Source organism: Vipera berus (genome assembly GCF_964194415.1).
Source record: "Vipera berus genome assembly, chromosome: 4".
Lineage (NCBI taxonomy): Eukaryota > Metazoa > Chordata > Lepidosauria > Squamata > Viperidae > Vipera > Vipera berus.
Window position 1 is genome coordinate 97399413 of NC_138206.1, and position 12686 is coordinate 97412098.

The window sequence follows — 12686 nt, forward strand, 5'->3', positions numbered from 1 at the left end:
AGTGTAATATACTAATGGTTAACTTTCATTTAAATTATAAACTAACTACAGAATCTGGGTTCACACAAGGTATTGGCTAATTTGTAGCACAGAGTGACAGGTGAATACAGGTAGTCTTCAATTTATAACCACAGTTGGAACCCAGAATCTTGGTCATTGAGCAAAACAGTTAAGGAGATGTCATCTGATCACTTGGCTCAATGACTGCAATCCTTGCACTCCCGATTGTGATCACTAAACAATCCTATGAGTCATTAAGCAGAGACTTGGCTCTCCATTCTGTGTCTACAAATCCTCCATGCAAAAAATCAAAGCAGGATTTTCAGTCCAGAGCAGAGTCTGAAAATTCCACTTGAATTTCGGCATGGGTCTTTTTCAGCCAGTCCCCAGAGAAGGAAGTCCTCTCAGTAGGCGGCAGTAGCTTTTGACCTTCCCTGCCAGCTTCCCCATTCACTTTCCGGGAAAGATTGTAAATGGCAATTACATGATCGTGAGGCACTGGCAACCTATTGTAAGAATGGGTTGCCAAATGCTCAAATCGTAATCATGTGACTACAAGAGAGCTGCAACATATGTAACCTTGGTCATAAGGACTACCTGTATGGATATTTATTTATTAAACAAACTTATATCGCTGTCCAATTCCTGATGACTCCAGGTGGCTTATGTCTTTGTCATAAGTTCTTGCTAAGGCAGCCACGCTCAACATGCACATCTGAGAAAAAAGTTCTGGAGATTCCCCGTTCAGAGATATAAAAATAAAGCCTGGAAATATGGCAGTGTTTCTATCATTAGCACCTCCTTCCTGCCCCCATGTTTTGTTGTTTTATTTTCATAATCTAAGTCACTCTGAATTACTGTGTGGTGTGTGTGTGATCCAGTGTGATAAATATCTTTCTCTCTTCAAAGACGGAGCAAAACTAATAAGGACTGATTTGAATGTAACTTTAAGCTAATGAATGTTGTTCTTAAAAAGAAGCCGTTACAGCTTCTTCACTACAATCCCAACCAATTCAACTGAACTGTAGCAGGGTAGAGCTTTAATTACGTTATTCGAAAGTACACCACTGCAAATGGTAAAGCCTGGTTATCTTCTTCTGGAAAAGAAAGCTTGGACTCTAATGGTAAGAACAAAGTTTTATTTCACTTGCCTTGATTGTCTCACAGTGCAATTCCTTTTTTTTTCCCATCTCAACCACAGCAGCTGTATAAAGTTAGGCTTGGCAGAATCCTCTGGCAGAAAATGAAGGTGTCTAGTGCAGTACCCGATTGTAAACATTTAGCTGGCTCAGATCGATCTCCAGGAAAATGTGTATATATATATATATAACATAAACATTATTGGTACAGCAGCATAAAAACACTTGCAAATCATTGGGCCTATGTATACCAGGATACATAAATGCCTATTTGCTGTGAGCATTTACCTTCTTCCATATAAAATTAAAGTAGTTCTGTATAAAAATAGCACTCTGAATGTCTTTTCACAATGGCCAAGTGCAACTAGATTCAGATGTTATCAAAGTCCAGCCTTCTGCTGAAAACCTCTGTTCTTCACAGGAGAACTGATTTCTTAATCTTCAGCCACAGACATGGGTATTCATTTTGTGGTACTCTTTACTCATTCCTGTTCAATAAGACAGCTTATCCAGCTTTATCCCTTATGAATCTCAAACTTCAGGTGCAATGTTCTGCGTGTTAATTTACATTCTTATTCTGATTTCAAACATATTTTCACATCTTAGTTTGTAGCTCTGTTCCAACTTCATTTTCATACGTATGTTTTTCTTTTTCCAGTTGTTCTTTTTCTTTCTTCTTCTCATCTTCTGCAAACTGTGCTTCAACTTCAGCTGGATCAACATAGGTGTAAAAATAGGCCATAATAGCAAAAATTATAGTAACTGCAAACAACAAAGCTGCAAAGAGAATATATTCTGCCCACTGTGAAAGAAGAGGGGGGGGAGAAAAAAAAGATTTAAACAGGATTTTTGTACATTACAATCTTGTTAATGAATAAGCATGTCTACATTGGTTCAGAGAACAGAATGGTCTTATCTTTTCTATAAGGCGAAAATTACTATCTTTTAGGCTTAAGAATAACCTCAATTGAATCAAGTAGCAATTTGAATTCTAAGGCAGTTGCAGGAACTAGTACTAATGTAGCAAATTAAAATGGTGTTTCATATTTGGATCACCCTGGAAATCCTTTCCATTTTCTATACTTTCCAACCTTTTCTTTCATTGTTATATCTAAAGCACCACAAGTTGTATGCATACAGAATGTCCTTCAGTATCTTACAATCACATATCTGGGAGATGATATCACATTGCACGGTTCATTTTACACCATTCAGATGTCACTAGACTTGTGAAGTACACTTACAACATGTTAATAGTTTCTAGATATTAAGAGGTCTTCAATTTCTTACTCCTCGGCAGTAAGAGCACTGATCTTCAGTCCATGATATTTACACTATAGACTGACAATTCTCAGTGTCTGACCATTCAATGACATCTCTCAACACTGGCCGTTCTGCCTTAGGCTTTAGGTAATGCTAGACCATTAACATCAGGAGAACCTGATTCCTCTACATAATGTAAATCATGATCATCCTGTGAAGTAAGGCTCAATTAGAACATAACGTTAAGGCAAACAATACACATATTCCTCTGGACAAGTTTGGCATACACATGGACATTTTTAAAGGGATTAAAAATTACTGGGCAATAAAGGGCAAAGTATTTGGAAAAGGCTTCAACTTTAGTTCCTTTAGTTTAGGAATAGATACGGTATCTTGATTTTCAGTAGCCATGCCTAGAATGGTATTGTTAGTCTTTTAATTAAGATAGGGAATTGCTTGCCTAGAGATATGCCCTAGTCTACAGCTTTCCCCAATGTCCATTTTTGCAAATAGGGTATTTTAATATAAAAAGATCATCACTTGCCAGCTTCATTTAATGACACTATCTAGAACAGGGGTGTCAAACTGCCGGCCCGTGGGCCAGTTTCATCATACCAAAGCCGTGCCCACCTCAATGTTGGCAATGCAAAAAGAGTCGTGATACATCACGATATGTCTCATGATGTGGCGAGTTTGACACCTGTGATCTAGAAGGAGACTGTCTACCTGCAGTGATCCATGCTGCCATAATCTCCCATTTTGATTACAATACTGTAGAGTTCTTCATTGTATATGAGATTCCGTTTAAAACAGTCTGTTGCAAAATACATGTACAAGTAATATTTTTAAAAAAATACTCAGACAAATTATGTTCATAATATGTTAGTCTACAATGATTTCTTTTTTTTTTCAGGGCCAATTCAGTTGAATGGGGTTTGTCCAATAAAGTTCCACATATACTAAGAGAAGAACTCCCACACCTTATTCATAGCTTATCATTTTTTTTAAAAAAAAAGCCTCTTCTTTTTGGATCCCACATGTAGCAACATCAAGGAAATCTTTGTTGATAGTATTTTGAGGTACCCATCCCAAGGAAGTCCAACCACCATCAACATGTCAGTCTTTTTAGTCCTAAATAAAAACATTTTTTTCCTAGGATTTAAGATCTAATTTTTGTTCTTAATGCTATTTGTGGTTTAGTTTTATTGAATTTATACAACATATTTCTGTTTACTGTATTTGATTATTAAGTAAATAAGTAGTTTATTGAATGAGTTTCCAGATCAATTCAAATATAGGTAACAACAGGTAGCTATATGCAGGTAACAATAATACAGGCATATCTTAAAATGACACTAAAACTAATAAATTGTGGAGATTAATTCTATATTCTTTATTGATTAGCAAAGTTGATCAAAGTTTTGTTTTGGTGACTAATTATTTACCTGTTCATCAAGTTTTGAAGCACCAGCTATAATAAGAACAATGATATTGCCAAAGGCCACAGTCAATAGCCAGCCAGCTTGCAGCACAGACTTCATGTTGGTAGGTGCCTACAGAAATAAGATACACAATTCAATAGTTTTGAACCTTGTTTCAGAATCTAGTAAGATATATTTAGTTTTAAGGATTTGCAAAATGCTTCAGATCCACATAGTCATGAGAACTTCATTGTAAACAAAACTCAACCATCTTACAGTGGCCTGTTCTGAGGAAACCATTTTGATATGGGTTGTTGTGGTTAAGCTGAGTTTTTTCTCATGATAAACCAAACTCTACATTCATATTTTTCTGAAAAAGTGCCTTATATTATCAACAGCACAACATTCCACACAGCAGGACAGTTGTAAACCCAAGTGAGATACCTGTGAATATGAAAATTCAAGTCCAGTCACTGAAAAAACAACTTCAGCACAAGTAATAATGAAATACTGGGGGATTTGCCATGCCATACTGATTGTGTTGGCTTGAATATCTTCAATGTATGTAATGTTTAATTCTTTTCCAGTACACTGAAAGAAAGCAAATTATATTAATATTCATATACTGCCTTTTCCTAAAATAAGGAAAAAATACCAAAATGTAATTTCTTTTATTGTCATTGTATCATTTTTATCTGAAAGGTAGGTAGTCTTGAACTGAACATGACCTCCTTTCCCTCCATAAAAGAAGAGTCAAATAGAAAAACATCATATATCTCCATAATCATATTGTCATTCAATCTAAGCAAATCTTCCCATTTTAAACTTGCAGCATGGAGGGGGAAATCTGTTGCCCTCTCAAGATTGTACGATAATCTCATATTCCCCATGTCAAGCCATACAGAACACAGAAAATCATAAAAAATGAACAATTTATTTTCCATAATATTTTTAAGCTCTTCAAATTAATTAATTAGTTTTGAACATTGGGGCAGATCATAAATCATAACATAAAAAATAAATACAACCCCAAAACAAGATAGTATCTGGGCAACATGTTCTCATACAAACGTATGGAGAGATTTCTGACTTTTTACCAGGGGTGTCCTCAGGGAGTGAATCAAGATGGTGGCCAGAACCAATATTAAAAAATGGCGAGGTTTTGATCACACTGTTAGGGACACCATACTCAAGTGATGATCAAAAGAGTTTCTATTATAAAAACCCACTCCTTATTTACGTTACCTGTATTTTCCATTACTAACCACAACAAAACTTTCATGAAAACACATCTGCCTATAAATAACAATACAACTTTAGTCTTTTGCTTTCCTCTTTTATTTGACACCTGTGACAGTGTAACAACCATTAAGATAAGAAAGTGACAGTGCTAAAAATTCAACTAAGACCTTATTTTAGGTGTTTAAATCTTTGAATGGCTATGTAGTAAATATTTTGTCAATTTAGGCACAAAGTTTAGAACTTACCCCTCTTACTATAATAGTGTAAGCACTGCCATAACCAAATGGCATGGATGGAACTGTACACTCGTTATTATCAATTTTAGCAGTAATATTAGTTCTAGAAAAAGCAATGGGAAAAATTAGGTACTGATAACGTAATTTCCAAACAGAACTTTTTTTTTTAAAACTATACCCAAATTTTGGAAAAAAATATCAAAAATAAATGTAAATAAAGCCATTTCATATTACAGTATAAGCATCACCCCAAGGTAGGTTTGCAAACATTAATTCCTGACCATATAATGGGTGTAGCAGGCACTTTTTAAAATAGCTTGTGACAATTCCCAACACCTTGTTACATGTTCCTACTACCTGTAATCAACCAGCACAACATTCTTCCAAGTGTCCCATTAGAATATAGAAACTTGCCAAGCTCCTTTACATAATCCCAGAAAGAGCATGCAATTTAATCACAGAAAGAGCATGCAATTTATAAAATAGGCTGGCTGAACAGGCAGAAAACAAACAACTCTGCTACCAAATGGTCATAAACCCAAAGCAGGCAATAATAGTCTACAAACCAGGATCCAGTGAACGCCTAAGAACTTTTCCTCTCTTTTTGCAATTCAGCAGTTGCTTTCAGTGTTTTACCAAGGTATAGATGTTGGTAAGCCTATATCTAGGATTCTTTTCAAATATTCCATTAATGAAGTAACAAACATCATTTGTTTCCCTCTTTCTATCAAATATTTTCTTTCAAAAATCAACCAAACTAATTCCGTTTTATTTCAACTCAAATGTTATCTTGCTCAGCGTTCACCACTTCACCTCTTTTCACCAATGATGAAAAGAGGTAATGGGCATAGGTAAGAAAGTTTAAAAGGAATTCTTGTCTCCCTCCATTCCTACTTTTTTTTCTTTTCCTTTCCCACTTTTGATTGTCCTAGAACTTGTTTCTCAAAGGTCCATTAGTTTCATTATTCATTCTTCTCATATTTGCTTTCTCATGTTTTTTAAATCATTTTTCTGCCAGCTGTGACAATCGTAGCAATTTTACCTACTCATGGGTGGTGCACACTGAATTATTTCAGGCCAAGATGGGGAAAATGGCCACCACCATTCTTAGGGGAATTGCCGCTGTGTTAACCCAGAATGCCTAGACCTTGATGATTATCTCAATCAAAGGTTAGACCCCCTAAGGCAGGGATGTCAAACTGCCAGCCCATGGGTCAGATGCGTCATGCAGAAGCCACGCCCACCCCATTGCCAGCAATGGCAAAACCATCCCGATACATTGTGCGACGTCACGTGACGTCACGAGTTTGACATGTCTGGCCTAAGAGGTCATTATCTCCCCCAAAGGCTAAGAACAATTTTAGAATCCAATGTAGATAAGAAAAATGAGACATGAACTCTTCAGCACAGTTGTTCTGTCTCAACCAAAGGGGCTACTGTTGCTTGATACAGGCAGATAAACTCCACGGAAAGGGTTTCATGCAGATTACTTTAATTCATCAGGCATTCTCTAAACTTTAACTCAGTTACTGGAGAGATTCTTCGGAAGCACATTTCATAATCTGGACCCAACACGTAGGTGAAAAGAAGTAGTATTTCCCATACTGAAGGAGCAAAGAGCTCCCATGGCTGGTCTGCACGTAGCCAGAAATCACAGCTATCCAATCAGAAGTCCCTCCCAATGGCCAATCCGAAACACAGACGTGACTAAGTAACTTAAAACTACCTTACCCAAAGGGCTATCCCTTAAGGGGACAGTTCTTAATTCCTAAAATAGCTGTTTACTCTGACCAGCACAACAGTTGTCAATCAACCAGTAGATCACAGCTTAAACCCAACTTTATTACAGGTAAACTTACTAGTGAGGGGTCCTTGTGCTCTCTGAGCTTGTTTTCTTGCAGACATTTCATTACCCTGACTAGGTAACTTAATCAGTGCTAGTCCAATTAGCACTGATGATGTAACCTAATTAAGTAATGAAATGTCTGCAAGAAAACAATCAAGCTCAGAGAGCACCAAGGACCCCTTATATCAACCCTGAGCTACAAATATTCTCCTTCATTGAAACTTACTAGTCTATTCTGTGAGATTAATTGTACCTATTTTTTTATGGACTAACATTCACTTTATATCAATTCCATCTCACCAGCATATTTTCCCATACTGATACCCTCTAGGAACATTGCATTTGCAACTGTTAGTTTTGAGAATTGAAGTCCCAACACATCTAACAGCACCAGTTGGAGGAAAGCTGTTCTATCATAATGTTAAAGAATACTTACGATCCACTTTGAAAAGGAGTGTAATTGGTGACTGAGAAATTCATCACCTCTCCAAAAGCCACATCACCCATAGTGATATTAATAACTGAATCCAAACTGTTTATAAATCTTTAAAAAGTTAAAAAGTTGCATTAAAAAAATTGAAAGGTATTTTAGCCATTTATTATCATTAACGGGTATTTCCTTAGTACTATTTTATTCTTAAATATTATTAACAGAGATTTGCAAGTGTTTAGTAATACTATAGCAAAAGCTTTCTTGCTCCAAAAATTCTTTGACAAGATATAAAATTTACTTATGCAGCTAAAAAAGTTATAATTTAGATTAAATCTAAAAATCTAAAGAACTGTTGCCTTTAAAAAGGACAACTCTCCTTCCACCCACTCCCACCTACAATCTAGAGATGCTCTACATACAGTACATGATATCTCAACTTCTCTTGTCTTGTTTTTGCAAGTGACAGGCTATTACAACAGAGTCTGGTGTGGTTTCTTATAAGAGAGAGTAACCTGGAGACAAACTTGTGGTTTGTGGTGTAACATCACACCTAGATAGTAGAGCCTTCCAGGACTGTCTTCAATGTCAAAGTAACTTCCACAATATTTAGTTCCAGACTCTTATCATATGAATATCTTAATAAAATTAAACATTAACCACAATAAAGTATAAATTCACACAATTAATTTTTATTACCTGATCATATTATTGCCTTGTTCTGGTTTTTCTGTGATGCCATCTATAAACTAAGAGGAGAAATAGCTTGAATAATGTAATAAATACACATGAAACAGTTATATTTCTTTACATCATAAGCAGCTTTCATGATTTTTGTTCACAAAATGCTTATATCTCAATATCACAAACATTTAATTAAATGTTGTATGACTGAGTCAAATGACTAAATCAAACAAAAACAATAGTTGTTAGTTTGGATTGATGCACATTCTGTACCTTGTTTTCAACTCCTCAACATTTGTACTGCTTTCTGCAGTGTGTTCCATGAATACATCTATGTTAACTATGTTAACAGATATATTAAACTTTATTTTAACCACAGTTAAGATTAGAACAAGTCCTGTCAATCAGGATTTTAAGCCAGCCCCAACCCTGATAGAGAAAAGAGCCAGATTAGCTTTCACTATAGACAAATTCATGAGATTATAGGAATAATACAATATGTATATTGGTTCCAGATTTTAAAACACATAAAAACATACCATTCATGTAAGCAGGAGATGAAAGGAGATCTAATGAAATCTAATTTACATATGAAATGGCACTAAAATATATCCATATTTTTCTACTCCTGCACATCAATCTTGCAATTATTTTATCTGCATTCCCTTCATATTACTATTATTATATTTTGATTCCATTTTCAACCTTATCTTTATTAATAAAGTTCATATAATACTATATATAATTTAAAAATGATCCTGTAATACATTTTTGATATGTTAACTTTTCCACAGTTATCATATATAATACCGTACATCATTTAACCATTTACCAAATGAAGGGGAAACTGATTTCCAGCATTGGGCTAGTATCAATCTGGATTCAATCTTCTCTTTTTGAGGGTCTTATTAATTCCATAAAGCCACAACTTTTCTGATATTTTCTTTCATCTTGGCTCAATCAGTCTTTCTTCAGATATTTGTGTTGTGATTCAATTATCATTCATTCTCTTCATTGGATCAGACCACCTTTTTTGTATTTGATCTGCATTCATTTTTTACTTTATCTCTTCATGCTTTACCACTTACTTAAATATCCTACCCTATTGCATTCAACTTGTATGCTTCCCCTGATATAATCAACACTAATTTCCATATAACACTGGCAGATGTCTTCTTTCTATGAATACACTCTTTATGCTTTGGTGTATAATGCTAAATACAAATTCCCACAAATGGGAAGGCAGAAGAATTAAGCCAACATTTAGACACATGAAACTTTATTTTAAATATGATTCTTTTGTGATCATTTATCAAACTTATTCTGCTTTTTTTGTTGCTTAATTTATCTGGATGGAGTTTTTTATTTAATTATTATAATTATTTAGGTACTGTCCATATGCCCAAACTGTGTATACTTAGCAGCAACAGTCCTATTATAGCCTCTGCTATTATAATTGAAATTCTACCACATTTATACATTCTGTAACTCATACACCTTTTTAATAAACAATAAATGATCTAAACAGAACCTGGAATCTTTAAATAAATTTACCAGATTTTCTTCAATTTTGGGGTTATTTTTTATTGCAAGAGTGTGGCGTTGTTTTCCCATATTAATCAATTTTTTTGTTAGAGATCCATTTAGATATGCTATGTCAATATTGTTTGACTTGTCCATTTCATATGTGATATAATTTGTCTGTAAATAAAAAGAAAAAACAATAAAACAACTGGCATTCCTTTTATGTAACTGAGTTAATCTGCCAATTAATTATATTTCCTATTTTAGGGTTTTGATACCTAGGCAAAAAAAATCCTGCATTTGATCAGTTAGAATTGTTGAAATATGATCAGATTTTATTATTATTAATTTCCTTCTAATACAGATAGTCCTGAACGTACAACCACAATTTAGCCCAAAATTTATTTTGCTAAGTGAAACATTTGTTAAGTGAGTTTTGCCCCATTTTACGACTTTTCTTGTCACATTTGTTAAGTGAATCACTGAACTTCTTAAATTAGTAACATGGTTGTTAAGTGAATCTGGGTTCCTATTGACTTTTCTTGTTAGAAGTTCAAAAAAGGAGTTACATGACTTGGGTACACTGCAACCATCATAAATGTGAGTCAGTTGTTAAGCATCCAAATGTAAATCACATGACTGTGGGGATGCTGCAATGGTCATAAGTGTGAAAATGGTCATAAGTCACTTTTTTCAGGGCCACTGTAACTTTGAACAATCATTAAATGAACTGTTGTATGTCGAGGACTATCTGTATTGTATCTCCCCAACCATTTCAGCTGTACACATGAAATTTAACTTCTGAATAACTGGTTTCATTTCCCTTCTGTGATGTGTGATGCTGACAAGAGATGAAATCCACTGTTTGCTTTCCTAGCATATATACAAATAGGCTCACCCAACTATGGATGATGTATCAAAAATAAAGAAAACATAGAAAATGCTGCCTTGAAGTGCCTTACACTGAGGCATGAGGGAAATTATAACTTTATAACTTTGTAAGAAACTTAAAGTGGAGCCACTTTACAAAGTACCGTGCACGCCTAAGGACTAAAAGTGGGTAATGTGAATGGGGAGACAGAGTAGTGTTCTAAAATTACTAATCCTAAATTTTGTTCTACATAAGGAGAAGGAAGGGAAAACAGTACAATAGTTAGAAATACTGATTTCAGTATTGATGAGATACAGTTTATAGGCTCCAAAAGATACTATTTTTCATGCCAAGATCCAATTTAAAAGTTTAGGCATGGTAAACACAACCCAAAGAAAATGATGGCGTAATTTCAGAAATGTAGAAATTGTTAGTATTAAAACAGAAACTGTTCTTTTTTAAATTATGAGATGGAGTGTAATGTAGGAATTCATGATATATGCATGAAAAGGTGCATATTCCCAAACTGTATTTTCACTAATAGTATATTCACTAATTTCTAATTAATGCTGAGAAATTTTATCTTATTAAAAATGTATCTGTTTTGAAACTGGAATAAAACTTAAATGAAACATACCGCATTAAATGGACTCAAGTCAATGCTCTCTCCAGCAGTAGCAACTGTGGCTTTACCATTTCCGAGATTTATTATTTTGACTTGAAATTGGTTTTCTGAAGGAAAGACTGGAAGAGTTTTCTGTGGTAGACAGGTAATAAAGTGCTATTATGTCAATCTTCACCTTGAAAGTATCTTGAGAATTAGTAACATATATTTACATTCACAAAATGTGGCTTTGCATTACCCAATGGCAGTTTACATTGTAAACTATTACACTATTACACATTGTACACTATTTCCCCATCCATCCACAAACAGCTTCACTGTAAAATGTCTTTCATCTCGGAGCTACAAGTAGGGCTGAGCTTCAGGGTCAAAATTCATAGATCTATAATCCAGGTAATAACAAAAGAACTACACAGGAGTCCTTAAATCACCGCTCAGTGATGCTGCAATAGACAAGGACAAAATGGCCCAATCCATGAAAGGGGTGTGCTAGTATTCAGTGGGGCTGCTCATTCTTTTTTATTTTATTTTAAAGTATACTGTCTGCAACGACATGGTTCTTATTCTCAGCACATGCTGCAATTCTGAAGGAAACTTCCCATGAAATTTACGGTCTAAAACAGGGTAGCAACGAGCAGCTGTGGAGGGGGTCTTGCTCTGTGCTCACTGGGACCACTAGTTTGAGGAGAAGAGAAAAGACAGGGGAAGTCTTCTGGACGTAATTTTGTTAGACAAGGGAGCAGGCACACCAGCCAATATTATTTACTCATTGCAAAACTGAATTGTTAAAAAAATCATCAATAAAACAATTTTTTCCTTACTTCTGTCTTAAACATAGCTAGAGTGAAAATGACAGGAAAGAAATAAACTCATCCTGTTTCTTAATAATCAAATCAATTCTTTGTCTCTGCAGTCTCTCTCCACTTTTCAAAAATAAATCTTTGTCAAAGACTTAGGCCTAATCTAAGCTAGAGATTTTCAAACTTTTTCAAGCCATGAAACCAGTAGGAAGGAAGGAAGGAAGGAAGGAAGGAAGGAAGGAAGGAAGGCAGAAAGAAAGAAAGAAAGAAAGAAAGAAAGAAAGAAAGAAAGAAAGAAAGAAAGAAAGAAAGAAAGAAAGAAAAAGAAAGAAGGAAGGAAGGAAGGAAGGAAGGAAGGAAGGAAGGAAGGAAAAGAAAGAAAGAAAGAAAGAAAGAAAGAAAGAAAGAAAGAAAGAAAGAAAGAAAGAAAGAAAGAAAGAAAGAAAGAAAGAAAGAAAGAAAGAAAGAAAGAAAGAAAGAAAGAAAGAAAGAAAGAAAGAAAGAAAGAGCCCCAATCCAGTTTGGTGGGGCTTCTGAAGTCTAGCTGACAAATTTGCCCTACCTGCTATGCCATAGTGACTAAAGGGAAGAATATCTCTCTAAGA

The 12686-nt window shown here is 34.8% G+C and overlaps 1 protein-coding gene across 1 annotated transcript in view; it reads right to left on the bottom strand.

Moving 5' to 3' along the window:
- Positions 1–1175: 1175 nt before the first annotated feature.
- The window catches only part of SLC15A1 (solute carrier family 15 member 1), a 44808-nt gene continuing 33297 nt past the window's right edge, over positions 1176–12686 (bottom strand). The window contains exons 16-23 of the mRNA XM_081326640.1: positions 11294–11413; positions 9816–9962; positions 8277–8326; positions 7584–7691; positions 5311–5404; positions 4268–4414; positions 3848–3955; positions 1176–1941 (exon numbers count right to left, since the gene is read on the bottom strand). Of these exons, the coding sequence (XP_081182766.1) occupies positions 1735–1941; positions 3848–3955; positions 4268–4414; positions 5311–5404; positions 7584–7691; positions 8277–8326; positions 9816–9962; positions 11294–11413 (981 nt within the window). The 3' untranslated portion in view covers positions 1176–1734. The remainder of the gene's footprint in view (positions 1942–3847; positions 3956–4267; positions 4415–5310; positions 5405–7583; positions 7692–8276; positions 8327–9815; positions 9963–11293; positions 11414–12686) is intronic.